The sequence below is a fragment of the Amblyomma maculatum genome, chromosome 1, assembly GCF_055883805.1.
Source record: "Amblyomma maculatum isolate TAMU_Amacu chromosome 1, ASM5588380v1, whole genome shotgun sequence".
Lineage (NCBI taxonomy): Eukaryota > Metazoa > Arthropoda > Arachnida > Ixodida > Ixodidae > Amblyomma > Amblyomma maculatum.
The window spans coordinates 80,645,824-80,660,257 of NC_139344.1; the positions used below are offsets into that span (position 1 = coordinate 80,645,824).

At 45.2% G+C, this 14,434-nt stretch overlaps 1 protein-coding gene and 1 pseudogene across 1 annotated transcript in view; both read right to left on the minus strand.

Moving 5' to 3' along the window:
• Window positions 1-14,434, minus strand: part of PpV (Protein phosphatase V) — a 46,022-nt gene that overhangs the window by 5,887 nt on the left and 25,701 nt on the right. Inside the window, exon 8 of the mRNA XM_084588448.1 lies at window positions 10,831-10,922. Coding sequence (XP_084444574.1) covers window positions 10,831-10,922 — 92 coding nt within the window. The remainder of the gene's footprint in view (window positions 1-10,830; window positions 10,923-14,434) is intronic.
• On the minus strand, window positions 2,852-7,239 carry LOC146202894 (uncharacterized; annotated as a pseudogene).

Below are 14,434 nucleotides of genomic sequence, written 5' to 3' on the forward strand. Positions count from 1 at the left end.
ACGAGCAGTCTTACATTCTGCATTCCACCAGGGTCTTCGTTTGTTTCGTGGCTTACTTGACGTTTGTGGGATGCATTTTTCTGCAGCTTCTATAATGTGCAGTGTGATCAAGCGCTGAGTTTCATCTACATCTAGACCACTAATGGATGAACAAGGCAGTGATGAGTGTTCCCTGAACATCTTCCAGTTGGCTGCATTTTCTTTGAATTTTCTGGGATTCGACACATTTTCATTTCCGTTCCCAGTATATTTTATTAAGATCGGAAAATGGTCACTTCCGTATAGGTTGTTAATGACAGTCCACTCTGTAGCCGCCAGGAACATCGAGGAGCCAATGGCTAGATCTATGGATGTGTAAGAGTTATGTGCTATATTGTAGTAAGTTGGCTGTTTCGTGTTTAGTAAGCATGATCCCGAGGACAATAAGAACTTTTCGATTAGAACACCTCGAGAGTCCGTTCTTGTACATCCCCATAATGGGTGGTGAGCATTAAAGTCTCCGACCAGCAACCAAGGTTCCGGAAGTTGATCAATCAATTTTTCAAAACTTTCGCTACTTAGCTTATAAGTTGGAGCAATATATAGGGAACATACCATTGTTATTTTACCATAAACTAAGCTTCTGATTGCCACTGCCTCTAAGTCTGTGTTGAGTGAGATGTTTCGAGAGGGGATTGATTTTTGTGTTACAATGGCAATGCCACCAGAGGAGTGAGAGCTGCCTTGCCGGTCGTTCCTGAATATATTATATTGCTTAAGGAAATTTGAGTCTGCTGGTTTTAAATGGGTTTCTTGCAGACAAAGTATGTTTGGTTGATAGTCCGCAAGAATTTCATATATATCATCTAAATTTTTAAAGAGTCCTCGGCAGTTCCAATAAATGAGGAGCGCCATAATTAAAAGTTATTTAGGGGACAAGTTTAAACTTAGGTTTGTAGGTCCTTGGGACCTGTTATTGGGATTTTTCCCCTTCTTTTTCGCTCCAGTGAGCTTTGCCGCCTAGGCAGCTGGGGTGAAGAAGTTGTGTCCATCGCATCTTCAGATGCGGTGGACGACTGTGCAGAAAGCACAGGATTGTCAGTTTTAGGCCTCGACTCATGGGTCGAGGCCTTTGGGCCGGCTGACCTGGGGGTCCGCGCAGCCAGCTTTGTGGGTGGTGGTGGAGTAGCGCTAGCTGACTCCACCAAGGGCGCAGGTGGCGCTGCCCTGGAAGAACTGTGTGCTTCCTGGGCAGGTGCCGACGACCGCTGTGATGCCGCGCCCTGCTGCGTCACAACGGAGTAGTGTGGCTTTTGAGGAAGAGAAAGCCGCTTTCGTGCCTCTCCGTAAGATATGTTTTCGGTGACTTTCAGTGTAATTATTTCTTTTTCTTTTTTCCAGTACGGGCATGAGCGTGAATAAGCTGGGTGGTTACCTTCACAGTTTGAGCAGAGAAGCGGCTGTTCTTCGCAGTTCTCTGTAGGATGTTCGTGCAAGGCACACTTTGCACATGTGAGCTGGCCACGGCAACTCTGAGAGCCATGGCCATATTTCTGACATTTGAAGCAACGGCGTGGGTTAGGGATGTAGGGCCTCAGTTTTATCTTTGTGTAGCCTACTTCAACAGATTCTGGGAGAGTGCTTGCAGCAAAGGCGAGTACAATGTGCTTTGTTTCTATCTCTTTGCTATCTCGTCTGATTTTTATCCGGTAAACATCTGTTACATTTTGTTCCTTCAGGCCTTCAAGAAGTTCTTGTTCACTCACGTACCTAAGGTCATCATCAGAGATGACTCCTCGGGCAGTGTTCAGTGATCGGTGCGGGCTAATCTGTACCGGTATTTCTCCAAATGATTCGACTGCACTTAGCTTCTGATACTGATGGTTGTATATTAATTCTAGTAGCAGGTCACCGTTTCCAAGTTTCTTTATCTTATAGCCCAGGCCAATGGCCTCAGTCAACGTTCGAGAAACAACAAATGGGGACACAAGTCGTGCAGTGACTTCCTCGTGGTCACTGTGGACCACGTGGAAACGAGGAAAGTTGTTTATGTTCTTTGAGAAGAACATGGTGGTCTCGGTGCGCCCCCTTTTAGAAGGAGGACGATCGGGGTTAAGGAGTTTGGATGCCATAAAAAAGTATATTGTTCGGCTGCAGTGCCAGCCACCCACCATGGAGCCCAACGAGGGGACGGGACAGAAATTGTCAATTCCTGCCCACGCCAGCTGTACACCGTAACTATAACCCAATATGGCGTAACTCAGGGTAGCTAGCCACACAAGGTTAACCCTCGCCGCCTGGAAGTAGGAAGAAATGAAGAAGGTAAGAGAGGACAGGACAGTTCTAAGAAAGAAAATAGGAAAGTGAAAGATGGAGGGGAGAACAGGAAAAGGCGACTGCCGATTTCCCCCGGGTGGGTCAGCCCGGAGGTGCCGTCTACGTGAAGCTGGGGCCATAGTGGTGTGTTGCCTCCGCCGAGGGGCCTTAAAGGTCCGAACACTCGGCATCGGCTCAACCACCAGGATCCCCTTTTCCCCGGACACGGCGATGCCACGCACGGCTAAGCGTGGGTGCTGGGGTCCGTGGTGTCGCACACAACACACAAACACCTGCTTTAACAGGTGCCCCCTGCGGGGGCAGTGGCATTTGTTGTAGCCGATTTCGACTGTGTTCACATATTTCAGTTTTCCTGTCATATAAATTCTTGTACTTCAAATTTTTTGTGTATAAAACCACACCTTAGGACAAGGCTCCCGTTTTCTTTCACGTGATAGCTTCAAAGAACGCAGTGCATTTGCCCCAGTTTTTTCTTTTTTTTTTTTTTTTTTTTCCCACTTGGGCTTGTGCGTGGGAGAGCAGTGGGAGCTGTCAAGCCCCAGCCTGGATGAACTGTGTAGTCTCATCGACCGGACTAAGGATATGGCTCGGGTTCACGGCGTCCTGGACTGAGGAGGCTGCCCACCTGGGACGAATATCCCGCCCGCTCGTAATAAAAGTTTATCTCTCTCTCTCTCTTTCAAACCATACTTCACAACACTTGTACCCAAAGTAGTGCAAACAAGACAAGGATGTAGGATCTAACATACATACGGGCACTAACTTAGAATTCTATTGCGATGAGGATCCAATAGCTCGGCAGCGCCGTAAGCTGCAATGAAATGTGAGAATTCCTACTTGGTTGTTTTCACATCCTGTTGCTGTCACTGTGCTGCCGCAGTATTCAGATGGCCTTTCAGGATAATAAAATCAGCTGTAAGCCAGTGTACATGTGTACAGGGTGTCCAGCTAACTTTAGCCAAGAGTTAAATGAAACATGAGGTAGGCCAGAGAAACCTCTTGTATACAGCTGCCAGCCATCTGGCACACCACAGGGAACATTTAGTGCATAGCACTACTAGCTGCAATCATGGATTTCGCCGATGTCTGTCCGAAGCCGCTCACTCTCCCTCTTTTTGTGAACTAGAGAAGAAATAGAAGGTGGTGACGCACGCGTCATGCGGCTCTGCATTGAGGAGGCGGAGCGGCCCGCATAGCTGCAGCAGAAGCCTCTCTCTCTCTCTTTCTTTCCCTCCGTCCACCCATCTCTCTGCAAACTTGAATTGGAGGAAGAGAAAGTGGCGACGCCCGCATCACGCGACTTAACACTGAGGAGACGGAGCAGCCGCATAGATGCACCCAGTGAGAGAGGGGTGTGTCTGTTGTAGCCGTGGCGGCAGTCACTGGGCAGCGTTGCACAAGCGTGTGTTACTCCGGAGTGAGCAGTCGTGTGTCGCTCATGTGTCCTCAACTTCGACATCTCTCCCCTCGCATTAATCACTCCTCAGCCATCACAGACAGCAGACGTTCATGCGAGGTGCTCCCTGGATCTTGGCTCCGAGCTGCTCGCCGCGTCGTGAAGCAGCTTTTTATGCTCACCTCCGCGCCTTAACTGGCGCTCGCCTTCAAGCGCGTTTTCTTCTCTCTTCTCTTTCTCTCTTCCTATGATCCCACTTCAGATCTTTCGGCCGCAGAGCAGTGCATTGTAAAGGGGTACATTATGCCTGTTTTCGCTCATTTCTGAAGATGGTGTAAGGAAAGCCGAGGACGCAGCTGCACCGCGTGTTTGCTTCACATCGCAGTGGATAAAGACGGGCCGTCTGGCACTGCGGCGCAGGTTCGCCGTGCTCAACGTGCTGAAGTGCAACGATTTTGAAGGCAACGGGATCGTGAGTCTACTTATTCTGATATTGCAGCTAAACGGTGCAAGAATCGAGAAGGACAAAAAATGTGGTAACATGCCGAGCGTGCTCAGGAAACTGCTGAAGACACTGCGCATCGTCATGAAATGGATGCCGAAGCGAAGAGGAACAAACGTGCGGTAGAAACTCCGGGGCAATGGGCTGCGCGACTGCAAGCGATGGAAAGGTATAGCAGGGATAACATGGTGTCTACCAAAGTGTTTTTTTTAAATTCCCTGACTTTTCCAGGTTTTCCCCGACTATTTTCATTAAATTCCCTGACCGAAGTCTTGAAAAATAGTTTCGACTAATGCCATTCAAACGAATATATTGCAGAGATAGACATTATGCACAATGCAAAATATTTTATTCGGGTGTACAAAACAACTGATCTACTGTCAAAGAGAAAAAAAACACTGGTCAGCTGTTTTAGGGACCTTGTTTTAGAGAATTAATTTCTTCCTCAAGACAAGCAGCCTGCAACTGTGCATCGTCGATGACCTTTTGCCTCTTTTGTTTAAGCTCTTTTACAAGAGCAGCCACTCTCTTCTTCTTCCTTTCGGCATCCGATGTGTCCAATCTCTCTTGCTTCTTTCTTTGCAGGTCTTCCTTCCATCAGGCATTGGCACTGCGGACCATTTGCATCATTGTGTTTCTGACCTCAGCTTTGGCCACACCTTCCATAGCCGAGACTGTGTCATACACTACTCTTTGCGCAATTAGCGACTCCTCTTTCAGGTTTTCAACAAGGCACTCTTTGTTGACTGAGAACCCTCGTTCCACAGCTGCATTTCCATGGGACAAGCTAAGAATGATCTTGATGAAGGAAAATAGCTCCTTATGGTTGCGTGAACACAATTCAAACCAGAGCGTGTCCAGCCCCTGCTCGTTTCTGTCAAAGTTGGTCAATGCCACCTGTGCAGAGCTCAATGAGCATACCTCAATACAGGAACGGTGGGTACGCTCAGCTTCCAAACCAGTCGGCCACTGGTGCTCTGTTAGCACCTCCAGGGCAATGCACAGTTGCTTTGCACCAACCTCTGGAGACAATGCCATAGTTGGATCCAAGCAGCTTGCTCCTCTGGTCAACTTGTATTGTAAAGGTGACCTTTTCATCACTTTTAGTGAGCACTTCTTTATGAATGCAATACAGTCTTTTTTTAAAGCTGAGCACAGCCAGCTGCGATGATGTGGGGATCTTGCGAAGCTCATTTTTTGCAGCAAACCCAATGTTGAATGTAGTAGAAGCAATCATGTTATCAGGTTTCTCCAAGTCAATCCTAAGTAGCTTGGTGGACGTGTTGGCAGCTTGCAGGACTTCCTTCTGGACGATTCTAGCGAGCAATGACCGCAACAGGCGATCTAGTGTAGGGGCTAGAAAGGGCACCATAGGCTTGTCTGTCTGAAATTCAGCCAAAAATGGTTCCAGGTCTTCAGCAATTGATAGCATAAATGCAAATTTAACAGGCAGCATCTTGTCCCCTACTGCATTTTCAACAATACTGTAGCTAGCACACGCTGGCGCCTTTTTCGCTTGCTTAGAGCATTTCACGAATTTCACCAAGTTCGGAATAATAGCAAGCGGTCTTGAAATCACCTTGCTATTCTCAAGCCACCTTACCGGGCAGAACTTCAATGGAAACAGGGCACTTCCTGTGAAGTGGATATAGTCTGCACGACGTGCTGGCACATACTTGAATAGATTATAGCTCCCACGAAGAAACGCTACCAGATCCCAGTGCGTCGCAGAGTGGCCTGTTTTAAACGCACCATTGACAACATGGAGTCCACAGCTTCCAATGTCAAGAAGTTGGTGGGTTGAGTCGGATTGTCTAAGTTCTTGTTTGAGGGACCTCAGAAACTTCAAGTTCACATTTGGCCCGTCCATTGACACTTGCAGTATCTTCGTTTGATTAATACCTTCTGTGGCTTTCCTAAAAGCAACAGCCAAATCTTCTGCGGTGGTGTGCCCCAAGAAACACGAAGTTAGGTAGCGTGTTTTCACAGTGGCATCAGTTTGGTCCCAGTACCTGATCAGTACATCCATCTGTTCTTTCTGAGTGACTTTGTTGAGCGACTCATCAAATGCAACCACTAAATAAGGAAGGCTAGAAAGGTTTGTCAGCAACTTCTCTTGAAATACCATGACAAATTGTGTATCCGACTTTGTCCTTTCCAAGCTGCATTTTAGCGGCGACCTCACATGTAGGGAACATAAACGGAAACAGCGAGGCAGAGGCTGCCACTGATCGAAAAGATCCATGGATCATTACAGTGTTCAAGCACCACATGATCTCAGCCTTAGTAACTTCATTCTTCAATAAAAAGCTACTCACTGATGTCTTCACAGAGGGGCTAAGTGCTTCCGTGGTGGTGGCTGGACGCAGCTCCGGATCGCTACAAGCATAAGCGCTACCTTCGAATGAAGCACTCGTTGGTGCTGCGGAAGGCGAGCCGCTATATGTCACAGTCTCGAAAAATGAGACGACCCGTGTCTGGGAAGCGCTTTGCTAAGATTTCATAGCAGCTTGATGTTTCTTACTCTCAGCATGGCTAGTAATTGCAGTTTTCCCCATGTTGCTCAAGGAGAACTTCTTGCAGCACATTGTGTAGCGAGCACTATTTGGGTCATTTGGCACAGGCCTAATCCAAGTTGCATGTGCGGAGATTTCCGGGTTTGTTCAGTCGGGGTTGAAGCAGCATTTCTTTGACAGTGACATCGTCACTTCCACACATATGTTCATTTCAGGAGCACAACACGAACTTTCAAACTGAAGGTCGAAACGCACGTGGTAGTAAAGATCGTAGCGTGCACGCAGAGCCAAATGTGCTTGGTCGGGAAACGCAAGAGCGGCAACTACTACGAACGAATGGACTGCTATGCAAGCGCCTCTGAGAGGAGAGATGAAAAACAACGACTAAGTAATAATGATACTTTGAGTGGGGGCGCGCGCCATCTAGTATAGTGTCATGCACCGACGCGACGAGAATCTCGGAGGCCAGTGCGAATACGCCGCGCCGTCACAGCCACACTTCGCTTTTAAAGCGTTAACTTCATTGCGCTCGTGGTGTCTCATGGCTACGCCTGGCCGCACCTGCGGCTACTGGTATGTGCGGGCGAGCGGGCATTGGGAAATTTCCCTGACTGCAATCTTTTTAGAAATATCCCTGACAATTCCCTGACTTTTTCCGGCTTCTTAAAATTTCCTGACAATTCCCGGTTTTCCCGGTCGGTAGACACCCTGGATAAGCAGTGCTATGCACCTACTTCGCATTTGATTAACTATGCAAACCGGACGTAATTTTTTTATTTATTAACTATTGCTTTTAACAATAAATGGATTTGCAAAGTTGGAGAGCACCTTCTAAAACCCTCATTCCATTTATTTCTGATAAAGAAAGCCTCACGTGTATTGTGTCTCCAAGGTCTAAACAAATCCCACGAAATACAAAAAATATAACGTGACTGGCGCATTCGTACGCCATGATTGTGCTGCTCTCAACCTGGATTTCAGTGAACAAAATCAGCTGCGGCTTTGGCTCCACGACCCCGTTGTAAAGGCAGGCCGATATGCCTGCGGTGGTTTCTTCATCCGCTTCAGGCACTTGGCACACATGACGGTGCAAGTCGCAGCGAGCTTAGCGTGCTGGCTGCAACCATTAGCAGCATATCAGCCTACCACTGGGACTGGACTGTTGAGTCACGGTCACAGCTAATTTTTTTCCCTTAGGCCACGATAGAGAGCACCACAATCGCGGTGCACGAATGCGTTAGTCACACAATTTTTTTTTTCATTTCACGGGCTTTCTTTAGAGCTTGGAAAAACTATACAGGTGAGGCTTTCTTTATCGGAAATAAATGGAAGGGGGGTTTCACAAGGTGCTCTTCAACTTTGCAAATCACATTTACTGCCTGAAGGTAGTACTTAGTAAATTAGAAAAATATCATAATTACTAATTAGTTAATTGTAAAATAAAGAAAATTGCCTATGGTGCACCAGATGGCTTGCAGCTGTATACAAGTGGTTTCTCTGGCCTATCTCAAATGTTTCACTTATTAACCCTTGGCTTAAGTAGCTTGAACACCAGTTATATATTTGCTCCCTCACCCTTGCACTGTTTTAAGTACACACAACCACCAACCCACTCAATTCTAAATCTGCAGCATTAATTAAGTGCCTCAAGTTCAGCATCATATTTTAGTTGTTGCTGATAGTTTCTAAAAATTCTAACCAAGAACTAAAACATATCTCAGAAATAAGCAGTTTCTGTGAGCAAACGGATTATTGTAGCTCAAACTGGTCACAGACTGCCAATCAAATATTATAACAAGAAACATACTGCACATCTCAGACTTGAAAATTATTTTCGTTTGTTATTTTGCTTGTGAGATAATATATGAACATAGAACATAATATTTCCATACCGAGTGGGTATTACAAAAATGCATACTCCTATAGTTTTAATTTTTCAGAGTTACATATTAGTGTACCTAGGACATTTTCAATAAATAAAGAAGAATCTACAATATGCGCCCACATTTCTCATTGTATGGCAAGAGCTCAATAAAACATAAGATGATCCAGTTTTCTCATGAGCCGTGTGAGGGAGTATTATTAAATTGCTTGCGAAACCTGCAAATGTAGAGAAATTATGGTGACCATGGCATCCTGCTCAGCATAGGCGGGCGGAATTCTCATAAATTTGCAGCATTGACACTTGACTTTGCAAAAGCAGCAGCTTTGTGTCAAAAGATGATGCCCATTCGTGTGACTTTAGTTAAACAGCATTGTCCGGCCCGGGCTAAGGATAGGATCCTTTCTGAAGCTTGATTTTTGTCGCTGCTTTCACAGTACTACTGCATTAAAAAGGAATGCAAACATTGCAGCGCCTCTAAACTCAGTTGTTGACTTTTTTTTTTATCAGCCCAGTACTGGTTACGTTCTGAACGATTCTGTGTCACCAGTGATGTGACAGATCAAAGTTTTCTTCAAATCTACCTTCAAGCAACCAAAAGCAATATATATATATATATTTTTTTTCACCAATTATAAATAGCTTCAAAAGTCCCGCAACTCTGGATACTTGTTTCTGGTATAGTAGCACACAGAATGTATATTCTAAATTTTTTGCTCCGCTATTCTCTAACAATTTATGTAACATTTTTTTAATTTTCATTGTGGTAGTCTTAAATGTTTGCCATACAAACATTCTATTTTTTTTTTTTTCTGCAAACTCAATAAATTTGCTTTTTCTGTCATTGAAAGAGCACTATTATAAAGGGGGGAACCAGTCAAGAAGGACAAGAGGAGACGTACACCACGATTGGGTGGTTCCCCTCTTCATAATGTACCAATTAGCCAAGATTTCCACTCTTCTGCAAAGCACTATTAGCTGCACAATAATGTGCTACAATAAAGCCAAACACACATATTTCTGGGCAAATAAGTTTTTTACACAGAACACACCAAAATTGCTTGTTTTAATATAACAAGGAAAGAGTTAGTGTCCCAGTACCAAATATGCTGCACAATCTGCAAATTATGTGACATTACACGAAGCTATGGTCCAAGTACCTAAGCTTCGCGTAAGACGTAAGCTTCGATGACTACATCGACGCAGACAGCAGTGCAGTGGTGTGTGGTGCTTTGAGTGACGAGGACATCATCGGGCAGGTAACAGGCGAAGAACCTGCCGTCGATGATGATGAAAAGGACGAAGAAGAGGCGCCAATGCGACCCTCTGCTTCACAAGTGATAGCCGCACGTCTATTTTTTCAGTTTCGAGGAGGGCGAAAATGATGCTCTGCGTTACTTTCGCACTTTAGAAAGCAAAGTGATGAACATTGCTTTTAAAAAAAAAGCAAGTGATAATTGATTATTTTCGTCAATAAATAAAGTGAGCTGCAAGGGCTTTCTATACTCGGGGACTGCTCTTTATGGTAGTGCTGTGGAAGGTACGAGCGCGTGCCGCCAGTTCACCAGCCTGCGTTTCTGGCTCGTGACCGCATGCAAAGAGCATGCTTGTGGAGGCTGGTGGCTTGCGCTCGTACCTTTCGCTGCATTGCCATAAAAGGCTGTCCCCGAGTAGAGCAACCAAGTCTCAATTCTGGCTCTTTTTCCATGCCTCTCGTTATTTCGAATTCGGCTTAATTCGAACTCGTTAAGCGTCCCTGTGAAATTCAAATTAATGAGCTTTCACTATGTTTACTGCACGATAAATATCCAAAATGTACCTCCAATTCAATGCTTCACGGCAAAATACAACGCCTCAAACATAATTTAAAAAGAGAAAGAAAATACGTCATACACTGCGTATAAATTTTGAGCTAATGCCAGAAAGCACTTAATAATAGCAAATGTTTTCTGCCTTTCAACGCTGTCTGCAGTGTTTCTAGTTTAATGAATAAATATCTTAAAACAGCATTGCAGATTATTTCGACTATTACAGTAAGCGAGCAATTAAAAAGTAGTAGTTTGGTATACTACAGTACCTATACACCAGCCCGTTTTTATGGAAAGTAAATTGTTAGTAAAGATAAAGTGTCTCTCGAATTTGCGCCAATACACTATCAGCCCCAGAGACAACAATGTGCAATGCGTGGCACAAAGTGAATGACACAAGAAATACTCACTTCGTGGGTCACTTTTGCACCGAAAAGCCAGCCAGCTCCTCTCGGACTTACAGACCAAGTGTCCACATCTTCAGGGTCGGACCACACAAGATGTACTTTCAGTTAAGGAATGCTATGCCTTTGTAGCGCTCACCCAATCCTCTCAAACAACATTCAAAAAGGCCCTGAAACACTTTTCGAACATTCTGCAACAGTGACTCAGTAGCTCGACTGTGCTTATGTATCGCACAATGTTAGTGTATATACTAACGAAAGAACCACACGTGGTCAAAATTTCTGGAGCCCTCCACTATGATGTCCCCATAGGCTGAGTCACTTTGGGACACTGAATCCTAAAAATAAAAACAAATCGAACTTTTCAAACAAAGAAAGTCAACCCACCAGTAGATTATGTTTAAGGTCACTGGATCATGTGCTCTGGAATACCAGAGTTGAACATAAATGTTTTGCCCGAAGCAGAAAATATCCATAATTTCTAATCGATTTCCTGTGCCTGTCTGAAATTCCTTTCTTTAAATTGACCTCCCTATTGCTGCCTTTACTCCTATCCCATCACGGCAACAAGAGAAACGTGGAAGCCATCAGCCTAAGTCAACACTGAACAACTTATGTGCTCTAGTAAAAAAAAAAGTAAAGGGTAAAGAAACCCCTGGGCAGTTATTGTAAGCACCTTACATTACCAGCACATTGTAATTGTGGGTTAAATGTCCCAAAACGATGCATCAGCCATAAAGGGCGTTATAGTGAAGGGCTCTGGATTAATTAGAGCACCTAGAATTCTTTCATGTCAAAGCCAATGATATTGATAGATATTGAATAGAGTGTTAGAGAGGGTCTGTCCCAAAACTTCCTGGAATGATTTTTTTGTAGTCAGCTACACCGGCTAAAGGGGCGGTGCTTTGGGCGAAGAAATTAGTGGCGGATCTAAGCTTCGAAACAAGACCGGCCTCAGTTGCCTGCAGGCAGCTGCTGAGATAGGCCATACTCCGCACAGAAGTATCTACTGCACCCTCGTCGAAAAAAAATTCAACCAGTTTTGGAACAGCATTATGCAATCAAGTTTTGCGTGAAAACTGGGTAAAAACAAGGTGGAGGCACTCGAAATGCTTCAGAAAGCCTACGGTGACGACGTGATGAAACTAAGCCATGCTTTCATCCGGCACAAGAGGTTGCGAAAAGGTCAAGAGTTTGTCAACGGCGACGACCGCTCGGGACGCCTTTCGACATCACAAACTGACAGCTCGGTGCAAAAACGTTAATCAAATTTTGGACAAGGACAGGAGATTAGGCGTTCAGATGATTGCAAAGGAGTGTGGAATGCTGAAAACAATTGTTCATTGCATTTTAACGAAGGATCTTCAAATGAGGAAAGCCTGCATGAAAATGGTGCCAAATGTTCTGTTGAGTAAGATGGAGGAAGAGCGTTTGTTGAAGTGCCAGGAATTGCATGAACGCTACGAAATAGACCCAGAATTTTTGACAGTGATCAAAGGGTATGAGATGTGGATTTTTGAGTATGAACCTGGATCAAAGCATCAGAGCAGCAATTTGCACACCACAGAGTCCCCTTGCCGGAACAAAGCAAATTGATTAATGTTCATCGAGTTTTTTTGAAGAAAAAAAAGAAACAAATGAAAAAAAAAAAGGGTGTGGTTTATAGCGAATCTGTGTCATAGGGACAAACAGTCAACAAGAAGTTTTACTGTGAAGTGCTCAAACGATTGTGCAGATGTGTCCAAAAAGGAAATCTGAAACAATTGGATTTCGCACCATGCCAAAGCGTCAAGCCACACCGCGCTCATTGTCTCTGAATTGCTGACTAAAATGGATGTGGCAACGCTGCCTCAGCAGCCCGTACAGCCCCGATCTGGCACCACCAGCCTAGTTTTGTTCCCAAGGATTAAAAGAACCTTGAAAGCAACTTGGCATAGGATGCTGGAGGCAGAAAAAGCAGCTGCGATGACCCCACTGAAGGAGGTTCCTGTTGACTTCCAGGGCACCTTCAATGATTGGGCGAAGCATCCGCATCGAAACAGGGGAAAAATACTTTGAAAAGTTCTGAAAAGATTGTAAACTGATAATGAATAAGCGATGTATAAAAAAAAATTTCAGGAAGTTTGGAGACAGACCCATTACTCCTGCAAAAATTATATAGGTTATGTAGCACCAGAGGTCATTACACGCTTTTGGAACAGCAGAGACGTGCCAGCATTGACATATACCGCATTACCATACCCATCTTACACACATGCTGTGGCTACACTGCCCCAACCCTACCACTGTACTTGCGCAGTGGGTGTTTAGTACACAGGTATACGTCTATGCTAGTATGTCCCCCCCCCCCCCCCCTTCACTATCTTCACTACGCTAAACGTCTAGTGGCGATTAGAAACAGCCTCCGCGCTTTCCCTTTTAACTCATACACATGTCTGCACTTGAAAAACAAAGATTACAGACCGGTATCATGCGTCGTCCACAAAAGCGTCACCCGCCAACCCCATCAGGTTTTTTTTTTTTCCGCTTGCTCCTTCACAACTGCTTGACAGCAGAGGAGAGAACAAAAAGGAGAGATGTGTCACGGTCTCTTGCTTGGCTAGGCAAGCACCCTGCTTTCTTTGCCAAGGTGCTGGCAAACAAAAACAGCACTCCGCAGCAGTCTCTATTACTGACATCACATGCACTAGAATACTTAATTCTTATAATGGCTTGAAAATCATCAGCTCGCTTTTGAGGTGTGCTTAGCATGCGCGTTCAGTGCAATTCGCTCCACATAATGCATGCATTTGAAAGCCAACAATTTCTGGTCCCCATTTCAGGGACTCTCTAAGAGTGAACCACCCTGTACAAATGCCATGATTAACTAATTTTCTCAAATAGGTCACTGAAAACACCTCACATATGCATGCATAGCCGCATAGTATGCATCAAACTTGTGCACAGCACTCAGTTGATGCCCTACCCTGCAAATAAGGATGGTGTAATGGTCAGTTCATGAGGCTTAAAGTGACTATAAGTGACGGCATAGCAGAGGGTTTTGGATAATTTGAACCACCTGAGGTTCTTCTAACACGTACGAATTCTGTTACAAGGGCCTTGATATGGCCAGGTAATGCAGCAAAGCATATTTAGCACAGTAGCACACAGCTTCAATGCCGCACACACACTTCAATGTCGTCGTCCCTCAGCACAATCGCTCAAATCTTCATCACATGACCCCCCTCCTTGGGAGCACAGTCCCGGTGCTTGCTACAGTGGGAACGGAGGAGGCGGCTGGTATGGCTTGAGACTGGACACATGGACGATCTCAGACAGTGGTGCGGGTGGCAAAGGATTGGGTACCATGGGCACAATCTTGTATGTAACATCTGTCACTTGGCGAACAACGCGGTAAGGTCCTTTGTACCGTGGTAAGAGCTTGGCACTTAGGCCAACACGACGGGACAAGAGCCGCAGTTAAACAAGAGAGCCAGGTGAATATTGGATGTCCAGATGATGGCTGTCATAACGGCATTTCTGAGCTTCCTGAGAGGCCGAAAGTCAGCTGCAGGCAATTTGATGGGCAGCGTCAGCTCGGACAATCGTGTTTTGGGTGTAACTGCTGACG